This window comes from Bemisia tabaci, chromosome 8 (genome assembly GCF_918797505.1).
Source record: "Bemisia tabaci chromosome 8, PGI_BMITA_v3".
Taxonomy (NCBI): Eukaryota; Metazoa; Arthropoda; class Insecta; order Hemiptera; family Aleyrodidae; genus Bemisia; species Bemisia tabaci.
The window spans coordinates 8094118-8108091 of NC_092800.1; the positions used below are offsets into that span (position 1 = coordinate 8094118).

The following is a 13974-nucleotide window of genomic DNA, read 5'->3' on the forward strand; positions in this document are numbered from 1 at the left end:
GGATTCTTCAGGTATTGACGGTTGAAGTATTCAACCGAATAAAACTCCTGGAGGATTTGCTCGCGCATTATGTGGTCTTCTCGAACCTGCAAACTATCTTGGAAAAACTTGTCGAATACGACCAGGAACATTGCGTAGTCCTCGATGTCGGACAGGACTTCGTGGATCATGATCAGATGTTCTTGGAGCATGGCCCGGCATCGAGCGATGCAGAGGTGCTGCGGATCATCGAAAATCGTTGCCAATCGATAGACTTGCATAAGACTGCGACCGCTTTTGGCAGTTTCCTTTACGCACTTAAAGTGCGGGATTTTGTAGAAAATGGCCTGAGCTAGAATCTTGAAGGTCTTAATTTTGACCTCCATTTGACGAGCTAGTTTCTCAACGCACTGAAACAGAATCGATGCAAAAACAGTCTTAATCTAAGACTAAACAGCAACATTAATACTGTCGTGCCAAGGAAGAACGCCGTATGAACATTCGAGAGTTGCCAAATTTCTTTCGATGAAGCGTTCATTGTTAAGGAAATTAATTCATATTTTTCTTTGACATTTTCAGGAACTTTAAGTGAAAGTGCGAACAAAATGATGAAAAATTAGAAGAAAAACATCCAAAAGTTTACCATGAAATTCGAGTTTTATCAAAGGAAATTTGGCAACGCGTGAAGGTTCCTACGGCGTTTTTCATCAGCATGGCAGAATAGAAATTAATTGTGAAAGGAAACGTGCTTATCTATCCTTTGATAAATATTAGATATAGACGGTGAAAGTACCAGACTACATATCTCGGTTTGTGACATTAGACTTCCTGCCATACTCCATTTAATAAATGGAAAACTATAATCAACGTCAATTCTTGAAAACTTCCGCGTTCTCTTCTCTCTGTGCGAAGAGTACTGTGAAAATTTCAAGAAATGATATTGAGTTGTTCTCCTTCAAAAAAATAAAATTGAAAATTTTGCGGAAATTTTGAAACACCGCAAACGAGATACGTGGTCTAGTATCAGTGGTGTCAGTAGCCATGTTTGCAGACGAGTGACTCTTCCAGTTTGAGATTGAGAGAAAGTGACTATGTTTTTGTTTTTGATGGGCAGTCAGCGTACATCCGCCGAAGTGTTTCCTGTTTTTCCTCGGTAATATTCTCCTCCACCCCCCTTTTTCTGCCCCCCCCCCCCCATTTTTCTGTAAAGGAAGTTTCGTTTAATGTTTTTAAAAAAAGCAATGGTATATTTTCATGAGAAAATTTCTTCGGTGGAAATGGAGACAAAACATCTGATTTGAGCCTCAAATTACCGGGAAAGCCCCTCAAACCCCCCCCCCCGCACCCCCTGGAACGAGTCCGCGCACACCCCCTAAAAATCCGCGGCTGTTTTGAGCGGGAGGGATGCAAAGTAATGAAATGGGGGGGGGGAGGGAGCTCATCGAGTACCTAGGGGGGGAATGACACCACTGAGTAGTTTAACCATCAATATGTTACCTACAGCTCGCATGTTGCGGAGCATCACATCATGTGCGAGTAAATCCTATCGGAGTTCTGTGCCATTGAATACTATAATCGTAAATTTCTGGAGAAGCTTAGCTCGTTAAACCTGGGTCTCCCGACCAGAATCAATGCAGATTCAATTGAAGCGGGTCCTCAGTACAACAAAGTCGAATACAGTTACCATTAAATAGTATGGTCATGTCCGTCAAAACTTTCCTACATTACGTTCTGGGAGAAGAAGTGTTTTTTGTAACAGGCGCGGAGCACTATTTGGGGTCCGTCAGGGGTCTTCCGGATGACAAGGTTTTCCGTTTTTTTTGCGAATTTATGTAATTCGCACCTCTGATTTTTTTTCACGAATTGAACTTAAATTTGCCATCGTGTTAATCAATGAAAAGTTTAATCAAAAACTTCAGTGTCAATTGAAATCATTTGAGGGGCTTGGAGGACAAGGCGCATACGTGCACTGCCGTGCTAAGGAAAAACGCCGTATGAACCTGCAGACGTTGCCAAATTTCCTTTGATAAAACACGAATTTCCTAGTGAACTTATAAATATTCCCCCCCCCCCCAGTTTTTCAGATAATTTTGTTCGCAATTTAACCTATAAAGTCCCTGAAAATTTAAATGAAAAATGTTCATATCGATCCTCAAACCTGAACAATTTATCGAAGAAAATTTGGCATCTCTCGAATGTTCATACGGCGTTTTTCCTTAACACGGCAGTACAGTTTTTGCTATTCCGAGAAATACGTGTTTGAAGTTTGGATATTACATGGACCTCATGGCGGAAAGAAAGTTCGAACTGACTTATTGATGCTTGACAATTGGAATTTGGGAGCGAGTTTTTCACAGAATATGCACTAAGACTAGTCTTACATGAAATCATTAGCATAACAATTTTTTCAAAAACTGCACTTATGCACCCTGTCCTCGAAGCCCTTCATTTGTAATGCAATCCAATTTTGTAATCTCGTACATTGTAACTTAATGACATGTAATGTAGTGGATTGTAACGTGTACAAGTAGATCTTCAATGATTATTATTCTAAAGTGTAATGTGATGTCATAACTCGTCTCATGAAACGAGCAACGTCATTGGTCAACCGTAGTGAGGACACGTGGTCCCCTGAATGGGTAGACAACATTGCAACAAAGTAACAAGAGCAGAGGCACACATTTCTGCACAATACAGAATGGAGATGTTGCATGTGTGAGGAATTTGCGATTTGACTATGGATTTTCATGTACAAGTTCGCGAGAAACACGATGGTGCCACTGGTTTTCCCTGAAATCAACTCCCAAGCTCAAAAAAAGCTCTCAAAGTTGAGGCAAAATGGAGGCGATATCCCACGCTATCTTGAGAGTCCACCTCTACATCAAGACAAACTCTCCGTGCAAAGATAGGGAGCAAATACATTGACAGGGCTGCCACTTGATTTGGGGAATCTAAAACTGAAAACACGGCAACCCTGCTAATGTATTTGCTCCCTATCTTTGCATGGAGAGTTTGTCTTGATATGGAGGTGGACTCTCAGAATGTCGTGGGATATCCCCTCCATTCTGCCTCAACTTTGAGAGCTTTTTTTGAGCTTGGAAGTTGATTTTAGGAAAAATCAGTGCTACTATCGTATTTCTCGCGAACTCTTTCGTGAGATTCAATAGTCAAATCGCAAATTCCTCACGCATGCAACATCTCCATTCGCAGGTGCGTTTGAAATTTGATGAATTTCGTGTTTATGTGGAAACTACTGAGTGAACAGAACACGAGGATACCCTTGGTTCACGAATTGAACAATTATTGGAGAAAATATGACAAAATGATCTAATCTGCTAAAATACGTGTGTTTAAATGCGAAATGCCGTCAGATGACGTCACTAGACGGTGCATTTTCTCACTTTCAAATATGCCTATATACTTTTTCCCACATCAGAAAAAAATTATAAAAAATACTCTGAAATCAGCTCTTTAAGCACTTTCAGATGAAGTGTTAAACAATTTGCATGAAAATTCTCCATTTGGAGTAGCATATGTTGGAATTTTCATAGCAAAGTTAATAAGAATGTACACATAATCACGACCAAAAGTAGGAAAGAGTTCGTATTTTGCAAGGGAAAATGCTATTCGTAACGCGTAGGTAGTAATACGAGACGTCACATATCGCCGTCCTCTGACGTAAAAACGTACCTCAATTTCCACAAGGGCCTTTTTCTACATGTAAACACATGCTTTTTGGGGCTCATATTAAAATTGAGATACGCGCTAACCTCAGAGAAGAGACGATTATCCAACTGACTGTGAAGTAAGTCGCAAAAAGAGAGTTTGTAAAAGTACAAGCCGTGCATCTAGCTGCACAGAAAACCAATGCATCGCATTGTTGCTTAATCTCTTAAAAAAAGGAAATTAGTACCGAGATGCAGGCTCGGACTGGCCATGAGACCAATCTGCCATTGACAGATACGCCCCCTAAAGCGCGCCGCAAACGCGCCCCTCTAACAGATCGCAAAATAAGAAGAGAAAAAAAATTACGACCAAGCATGTATGCGAAAAATTGCTTAAATGAACCGAAGAAGAGAGAGTTAGGGGTAAAAGAAGGTGCTTTTACGCATGACAGTGGTGAACAGAGGCCCAAGAACTACTTTTTCAAGCGTAAACACTTTTCTGTGAAATGTTCACCTTTCTGTTGACATACAGGCGCTTTATCATCCACCTCCTTCATTTGCTATGTGTAACTCCCTTGGAAGCGATGGTCGGTTCAATTTTTAGACACACGCACCCTTCATAGACCTCTTGAGAGACCTTTAAACATAGTTCTTCCTTTCCAAAATGACTATTGATTTTGACATACCATAGCATATCTCGGGCAAACTTAACCTTAATTTATCTCGAAATTCAAAATTAAGAGGCATATGAAGTGTAAACGCGATACAACTATTCGCGCAAGATGGATGTCCACATTGCATATGAAAAATGTAAGACGCGATGGCGTGAGTTGTAAGCTCGCATAGCTCTGCTCTATGCTACTAGTTTAAAGCACCATTACGAATGAGACAAACGGAAACAAACACAATATGGAAAGAAAGCTAGGGACAGGATGAGCGTTAACGACGGCGCAGAGATACAACTATTCGTACTTGATGGACGTCCGTGCTGCATCTAAAAAATTGAAGGCGCGATAACGCGAAGCGTGATCTCTCAATGCTCTGCTATATGCTGTCAATGAGGTGTCGCTCAGATTCGGAAGAAAAGTTAAAGAAGAGACCCGAACACATCTCTCCTACCTTCGTCTGTGTTACTCACGTAAAGCTTGAAGTACAATTACGAATAAGACAAACGCAAACAAACACAATATGGAAATAGAGGGAGGGAAAGGATATGCGCGTTTACGACGGCGCAGAGATACAACTATTCGTACTCGATGAACGTCCGTGCTGCATCTGAAAAATTGAAGGCGCGATGACGCGAAACGTGAGCTCTCAATGCCCTGCTATATAGTGTCAATGAGGTGTTACTCAGATTTGGGAGAAAAGTTAAAAAAGAGGCCCGAATACGTCTTCCCTGTCTTCAGCTGTGTTGATACTCGTTCTTTCTTCTATTTCTGTGTCTTGTCTGATTCTTTTTTAGGATGGATTTGCAGACCCACCTCTAAGGCTCGTATAAACCGCAGCACTGGCTCGGTTCTTTTGGGAATAATGGTGCTTGGATACGTCCTAGTGGCTTTAATTTGTTATGTTTTCTTTAATTTCAGAAATCTGTCGGTTACTTCAATACGTTCAATTTTGCAAGTTTTACTCCTTGCGATTACATAATAAACTTTGAACCTGAAAATAGTGTAAATTTGTGCTGCTTTGCCAAAATTTTCTGAACCCCTCTCCACGAAGGGGATGCCCCATCAGGAAATATCACATTACGCCCCTTTAACCAGCCAAGGGTCTACGCCCTCAGATGCGAGCCAGTCCGACCCTGCCGAGATGTAGTATGTATGGATGTACCGGTATATTCAATAGTGGAAGCAAAACAAGAAAACAGTGGAAACAAGGCTAAAAGGACCACATGGCCTGGAAACAAGGCTTTTTTTAGCCGTGTTTCCACTGTTTCCTTGTTTTGCGTCTACTAGTTCCGTTTTTGGCTGCCTGTGTAGTGTGCACCTGTATCTTTGTTTTATGTATGGTGTTAGTAGTGTAAATTTTCACTGAAATTAGTACATGGTAACATAATATTGTTACCAGGCCTACTGAGAAATTCACTAAAAATACCACCTGCCCAACGCATAAGATAATTCTGCACGATTTTACAACATCTGTTCTTAAATCCCCGTATTCCTACTACGTAAATCGTCATTGACGTAAGGCAGACAACAATCAATTGCAAACTGACACTTCCTGTCTGAACTTAATGTCAACATACAATTGGACTATGAAATTTGCAAACATTTAGACCGAGGTATTCTCATACGCGAACCGTGAAGGATCTATCTCAAAAAAGCAAACAACAGAGGCAGCATGGGTTCTCTATCATCTGGAGGTAAGTATGCTCATACAGATAAGTCACTTTGAATACACTTCCCCCACAGCATAGTGAATTAAAAGCCCATATTTTATTTTATTTCCTTATTTTTTCATTATTTATAACCCCAAGAGGAGGACAAGATAGTCGTCTTCCGCCCGTCTAGAAATCGGTGGTGCAATGAGTATTGTAAAATACCCAGGAAATAAATTTTGTAAGTATCGTTATCCGACGAAATGGTTATTTTTGAGGAGAGTTATGAATATTTTATCGTCCAATTTTCAGATAATTTAGATCTAATTACAAAGAAAATTATCTGGAAAAACGGAAAATATTCAGGAGTTATCCTCAAAATTCGTATTTGATCGAAGGCTATCTGGCAACTGGCGGATGTTCATACGGCGTTTTTTCTTAGCACGGCAGAATAGTAGTGTAAGTATAGCCTGGCCGGAAAAAAGCAATCCAACTTGCTGGGTAAGTCAATTCTGTCAAAACTCCGTCAAAGTTGACTGGAATAATTTAAAGCATGTGTTTCATTACTTGAAACAAACAGAGGAGTTCTCGCTCAAGTTTGAAAAAACGGAGAAGCTACAGAAATTTACGCGGTCTCTGATTGAGCTAATGATAAATCACACGTCAATTCTATTTCAGGAATCGTTTTTACTTTAGCTCGAGGAGCCATTATTTAACGAATTAGAGAACTGAAATGTGGAGAATCATTAACCACTCACGTTGAGTGCATGGTCCGCATTTAGCAAAAAAGAACCAGCGCATACAGTGTTCTCAAAATCGTGCAACTTCTTTTTTTCTTATAAAAATACTCAATATATACACAGTATCAAAATGTGCACAGTTATTTTCCTCTAGGTGGAAAATTATACTTATTCGCATATTGCATCTATTATCATGATTAAGAATGCAGAAATGGTTGGCCAAATATGCATATTTTATTTTTGATTTTTATATAATAGCTAATGCATTTTGGAACTCATCCCATCTCCAGAGCATTACATTTGATGGACATGATTGAAATACCTATCTAGCACATCAAGAATAAATCAGATAAATATCCTTTACAGTTAATACTTTTTTGGTGGGAAGCAAAAACTATGTGCGCTATTCTAAGAGGTTTTTTTAGATAATGGAGATGTTGCATGTGTGAGGGATTTGCGATTTGATCATTGATTCTTATGTAAAAGTAACACGATGGTGCCACTGGTTTTCTCTCAAATCATCTCCCAAGCTCGAAAAAAGCTCTCAAAGTGAGGCCAAAATGGAGGGGATATCCCACCCTACCCTGAGAGTGCACCTCTACATCAAAACAAACTCTCCAAGCAAAGATAGGGAGCAAATACATTAGCAGGGTTGCCACTTTATTTGAGGACTCCAAAACTGTAAACACGGCAACCCTGCTAATGTATTTGCTCCCTATATCTTTGCTTGGAGAGTTTGTTTTGATGTAGAGGTGCACTCTCAGGATAGGGTGGGATATCCCGTCCATTTTGGCCTCACTTTGAGAGCTTTTTTTGAGCTTGGGAGATGATTTGAGAGAAAACCAGTGGCCCCATCGTGTTTTCCGCGAACTTTTACATAAGAATCAATGGTCAAACCGCAAATCCCTCACACATGCAACATCTCCATTTTGAGGGAACACCATTTTTACAACACTGTTATCGTGCTGGGTCTTTTTTGCTAAATGCGATCCACAAAGCAATGTGTGAGGCAGCTGCAGAGATCGAGTGGACAATGGAACTTTTAAATTACTACCTCAAATGAATTCGAATTGGAAAAACACGAAACCGCGAACACTGAACCTGGAGGACAAGAGGAAAAATCGTGATGACCTCGATACTGCGATGGAAAAACAACCTCGATTATAGACCGGATTGCATTTTGCAAAAAATTACTAAGAGCTCAGATCGTGCAACGTTTTTTACATTGCAAGTTTAAACTGGTCATCTAAACAAGTTTTATCTTTACTCCCAATAAACTGGATTGCATTTTGCGAAAAGGAACCACAAGTATGCCAATGTTGCTAAGATTGTGCAACCTTTTTTCACTTTGCAAATAGAAACTGATCATCTAAAAAAGTTTTGTCTTCACTTCCAATAAATTATGAATTCAAGACGAAAATCACCTTTGTAAATTTAATTTTTTGCATGATTTCTGTAATTTTTTGCAAAGCATTCAAGTTATTCAATCCTAGCAACATTGGAATGCTCTTGGTTCTCTTTTGCAAAATGCAATCCAACTATAAATTCAGGACTAGAACAGAGGTGGATCCAACAATTTGGCAACGCCGGATTTCCTCCATTTAAACCTATGCTAAGTAATCGATTCTTGTCGGAGCACCTAGCCCCTCCAAGAATCGATACATTTCCATCGGTTTAGATGGAGAAAAGACAATGTTGCCAATTTGCTGGATCCGCCAATGGACGAGAATTACCTTGGTGAATTTAATTTTGTGCATGATTTCAGTAATTTTACCGCAAAGAATGAAAGTTGCACAATCCTAGCAGCATTGGAATGCTCTTATTTCCTTTCCGCAAAATGCAATTCAACTAAACTCGGTTACCTCGCTCATGAATATACTACTTCAGCGCTTTTCGCAATCGACTTCTTGGAGGTTCGATCGTGTCAGATGACCGAGTTGGAAATGCAGCATTGCGTCCATAATATTGGAATCCATGCTTTTCCTTAAAATGCTCGGTCCCTCATCGCGTCTGAGACCTTTGAAATCCATACTCAATTGAACGAAGACTGATTTTTTTTTTTTTTTTTTTTTTTTTTTTTTGAAGAAACTTAGTGAGCATAGCGTCCAAAATCCGATATTGTCTGACATTAGACGAGCATAGAGTCCAACATTTTATCCAAAAAATGTTGGGGAGGTAGAGACGAAAACTATGTGTTCTCGTAAAAAATGTTGCCTTGGTTAGGTTAGGTTAGGAATAGGGTAGGTAGACAAAATTCCTGATTTTATTTTATGCCGGCGAAAAATGCATGGAGTTTTATATTTAATTTAATTTTAATTAAAATAGAACTATATGTAGGACTATTTCTTTAATGCAATCATTCTTTAGCCTTTTATAAGATTCAAGAGTTTCTTCATCCACCCTCAAAAAATGACTGTTGAATGAAAATAAAGATGACAAATTAACAAGAGTTATACCGCCGTGCTAAGGAAAAACTCCGTGCGAACATTCGAGAGTTTTCAAATTTCCTCCAACAAAACGTTTATTTTCAAGGAAACTAATGAATACTTCGGCGTGAAATGAAGCAGTCAACTCTAGTGACTTTCTTCCGCAAACCATAGGTGAATGTAAGCATTTTTCATTTGACATGTCCCCTAACCCTTCATTTTCCATGAGACCAATGCCCCCGTATCCGCGAATTCGGTATCCGCGGGGTTTTCGCGGAACGTAACCCTCGCGGATACCGGGGTCGTACAGTATTTTATCTTGCAATTTTCAGATAATTTAGATTCAGAAATTCGAAATTCCAGAAAAATATTCTCAGATTTTCCTGAAAATTCGAATTTTAGCAGAAGAAATTTGGCAACGTCTGAAGGCTCATACGGCGTTCTAGCAAGGCGGGATAGTATGAGCATTATTCGTGGCCAGAGAGTTTCCGTAATCAACCCTCGTTCCTGGCGCCGAACAGTCGCGGATACGCCTCAGGAGTCAGATTAAATTGGCCCAGGGGCTCGGGAGCATAACTTCCCACCCTCAAAGTAATGGCTAAACCGGGATGAGTCACACTCGTAATCATTTTTACTACCCTATCTAAGCTGTTGTCACACCAGTGGCGTGGCGTGCTTTGCGATATATCGATACTTCCCCATTTGAAGCTATGGTAAAGAATCGATCATTAAGGTGTTCGCTGCGGACACCCTGTTTATCGATCCTTTTCCATTGGTTTAAATGGTAGATCAATCGATATATCGCAAATCACGCCACGCCACTGTGTCACACGCGCAGTCTGACTGTGCACAAACGGGAGCATGCCCACTTTGTCAGACTGTGTGATCGGGCTGTTGGTACTGCGCTAGTGTGATTGCTTAATTTTAATTTTTCACACGAATAACACTGGATACAATAACAAGTTGCAAATTAAACCATACTGATTGTTTCCTTCACGCGTAATAAAATTTGTTCTACGATAATCGTGGAAAGAAACTCCTGGCAAAGATATCGACGCTTTTCTACGGTTAAATTCTAACTTTCCGCTCGTAGAAAAAAAAGTATGTGCTTGAAATAAATCGCACCCTAAACATTACCGTGACAGTCTTTGTAGCATGAAAATACAACAACCCGGTGCAATGCAAACATTGCGTTTCTGCATTTTGGCAACACTGTTTCCTGCATTGAAATCCTTAAAAAATATCGATTCAGTAATGCAGGTGCCTCGCCAAGAATCGTCGACACACTGATCAACGAGCATATAGGTTGATCGTATGTATGTAAGTACATACCAACCAACTATGGAGCATCGGCGAGAAGATGACAGTATGCGCGTAGCGCTATGTTTGTGGCCTACCCACTGTTTTGAAGGCGTTTTTCAGATCGATCGTTTTTCACGGGCTTTGATTGAATCGATGGTGCTAGAAAGTCGCGGTTTACTAAATTAGATGAAGACGCTTAAGCTGACTTAGGCATGCGTTTCAGGGTGGAGAAGGAGTCTACTGAATTAAAAATTTGTGAGAAAAAGAGACGGGGTAGAACTAGAAGGGGGAAATATGATAATGGTGAGGAATGAGGATCAGAAAGAAGACGAGGGAAAACAAGATGGTGAGGAAAGGAGATGAAGAGGCATGAGCTTGAAAAAATGAAAAAGTAGATGACGACTTCTTAAGAGGAGAAAAAAAGTCAATTATTTTTCGGATAGACTATACTGTAAGCTCCAAGACCTCCTAAATTTGCGTATCTGGTGACGCTTAGTTCCAGCGTTCTACCGCGGGCCGATGTTCATGATTTTTGCGGCTATCGACAGGCAATTGTCTCTAGATGAACCCGTTTTATTTAGATTTTGAAAATATGACCCAGGTTTTTTTTACATTACGTGGTAAAGTTGCGAATTCTCCCATTTTAACAATGTAAATTTGCATTTTTTGTCATAGTTCGTTTGAGCGTTCTCCTGAGCCGATTGCAATTTAATGATTCTTGCGGTTATCGACAGCTGATTTGTAGATAGCCCGCTTCAATCAGAATTTGAAAATAGGACCCAGGTTTTTTAATATTAGAGGATACCAGAAAGCTTGGAAAGGGGGCAAAATTTGAAATTTCCACCAATGAAAAATGGCGGGAATTTCAAAGTTAGCGGGAAATGCTGAATCTTGGTCTGATTTTAGTAGGGTAAGGTAAGCAAATTGAAAGGTATGCTCCATTGGATACAGACTGTATCCAAGAGCGACGAAACGTTCTGTGCCGTTTGTTCCGTTTCGTTTCAGTATTTTTTGGTTGTTCTTTTGTCGAAGCGAGCCTACGGGAGCGCAAAGCGCCCTCTGGGGGTTGAGCCGCGCAGCGGCCAGGGGTCGTAGCCCGTAGCCTCCTAGGAATGTAATAAAGCGCGCAATGGACTGAAGTGACTTCTAGCGTGATGCTGATCAGAAATAGGACGGAAAATAGAACTCGCGGAACCTACGTCTTAGAAAATTTTACGCTTACCAAAAACTAGAGTACTTTTGTATCATGATGAGGGGGAAACGGGCAGGAAAAATCCTGGTGTGTCGGTCGGTATTCGAAGAAATTTTGGAACGATCCATCTCCTCCTTCCGACACAAAATAATTATCCCATATTTAATGAAAAAATACATTAATAAATAAAATGGACCAATTCTAGCACTGATGGGCCGATGCTCCCGGTCCAAGCCCCCCTGATTATGATAAATTGGATTGCACATTGCAAAAAGGAATCAGTACCATTCCAACGTTGCTGATGGAATTGTGGAACGTACATTATTCGCAATTAGTTACTGAAATCGTATGAACAATTAAATTTACAAAGGTAATTTTCGTCTTGAATTTATAGTGTATCGGGAATGAAGATAAAACTTGTTTACATGAGCAATTTATATTTGCATGGTAAAAAAAGTTGCACTGTTTTAGCAACATCGTCGGAATGCTCTTGGTTCCTTTTCGCAAAATGCAATCCGATTGGCGGCAAGTGAACGAGAGAATATGAATAAACAGAAAAATTCTAACCTGGTTTTGAGAAAATTTACTCATTTTATCACTTGAATTAAGAAATAGATCAGCTTGAATGTGCTGACAATGAATTGCGGCGTAGAGACGCACTAGTGGCTCACAAGGGATATCACTGAACACTGAACACTGACGCTACCCCGCGCCTACCGAACGCGGCGCGATAAGGCATCAAGCGACACTCGCGCACTCTGCACACCAGTTTGCCACATTGCGCGGTTTTAAAAAACGCGTTTTTGGACATTCTCTGGCATCTGAAAACGATACTTTTCTACGCAGCGTGATAACTCCGAAATTACATCATCTTCCTTAGCTCCGCCTCCTACCCTTCCTCCTCTCTACGAATCACGCATCACCCACAGGTGGCTGTAATGTTAAGGATACGCAAGCGTGATTAAATAAATCAAGTCGAAGTTGTGAGCGTCCATGGTCAATGCCTCGTAGTCTCCTTAATTCGTATTATTTACAGGGACGGATTTCCCACAAGGCAGACCTAGGCAGCTGCCTAGGGGCGCAAAGTTTTGAGGGGCGCAAAATTTTGAGACACATGCATACTTTTTTAAGGGTTGTAGAATTGAAATCAGTAAAAAAAAATTAAGGACGAAAAAAGAGGCGTGCGAAAAGAAGAATATCTGTGAATCTGTCCTTGTCTACTAATAAGGTTCGTAAAACCCGCGCCCCCTCTGCATTAATGAGTAAAATTTTCTTTTTACATTTTCCAACCTTTTCTCGCATTTGTTTAGTTTTGCTTTGTTTTAATTCCCTATGCCTTTTGAAAATTATGGTAGCACAAGAGTCATCTCTCAGCCACCAAATTTTTCTGTTAAAGAACCTAAAAGTAGCTTAAATTGCGTTAATCAAATGCCCGATTTTAAAAAATTTCCGGGGGAGGACCCCCGAACCCCCCAGACTCCCCTCACAGTCGTCTGTTCTGTGAGGGGCGCGACTATAAGATTTGCCTAGAAGCACTAAAAAGGTAAATCCATCCCTGATTATTTATGCTGTTCTGTTCTTCATCTACTTCTCCCGCGCCCGATGGCACATTTCGTCGTCTTCCGCACGAAGGAACGTAACTTCAATCCAAGGTTGCCAAATTGACTCCAACAATTAATTTATTTTACAAAAATGTAAGTGTGCAATTTATATCCAAATTTGTCTAATTTTTGCATGAAATCGGAAGAAAAATCAGTGAAATTTTCAGTTAGAAATGCCCAATACTTTTCTGGTTAAAATGCAATTTACGAAAGGAAATTTGGCAACATTGAAATGTAGTTACGTTCTTACGTGAGGAAAACGACGATTTGTCAAGTGCGTTTCGAGTCAACGAAAAGTTCGATGAGGCTCCACTGCCAAATTCGAACGTCGCGATGACCGTGTGTGTACGCATACGCGCGGTGCATGCCCCATGATGAGCAATTTTTCAATGTATGACTGGATAGAGTACTCTAGAGTACAAATGTTGAAGGAGTCGATTTTCTGGGTCAAAAATAGACGTTTTTGTGCGGTAAACTTTTTTTCCGGAAACGCTTTCCCTGGGGGCCATCCCCCTTCCCCACCCCCTTCGCGCCCACCCGCGCTCCATTCAGTCCCTATTTTCCGGAATATGATGGACCATAGCGGAAAAACGCAAGACACATTTTCTCAATATTTTTCAACGCTGAATTAAGTGGTGCCGTCAAAAATCATTTTTGTCGCTGGAAACATTGATTTTGGGCACGTATAGGTTCGATACACCCCCCCCCCCTCAAAATGCATTGTTGAAGAAATTAAGAAATGATTTAGTTCC

The 13974-nt window shown here is 40.4% G+C and overlaps 1 protein-coding gene across 1 annotated transcript in view; it reads right to left on the reverse strand.

The window, feature by feature from the left end:
• LOC109040941 (transcriptional regulator ATRX homolog) overlaps positions 1 to 12524 on the reverse strand; it is a 35125-nt gene extending 22601 nt beyond the window's left edge. The window contains exon 1 of the mRNA XM_019057081.2: positions 12189 to 12524. Coding sequence (XP_018912626.2) covers positions 12189 to 12212 — 24 coding nt within the window. The 5' untranslated portion in view covers positions 12213 to 12524. The remainder of the gene's footprint in view (positions 1 to 12188) is intronic.
• Positions 12525 to 13974: the final 1450 nt, after the last annotated feature.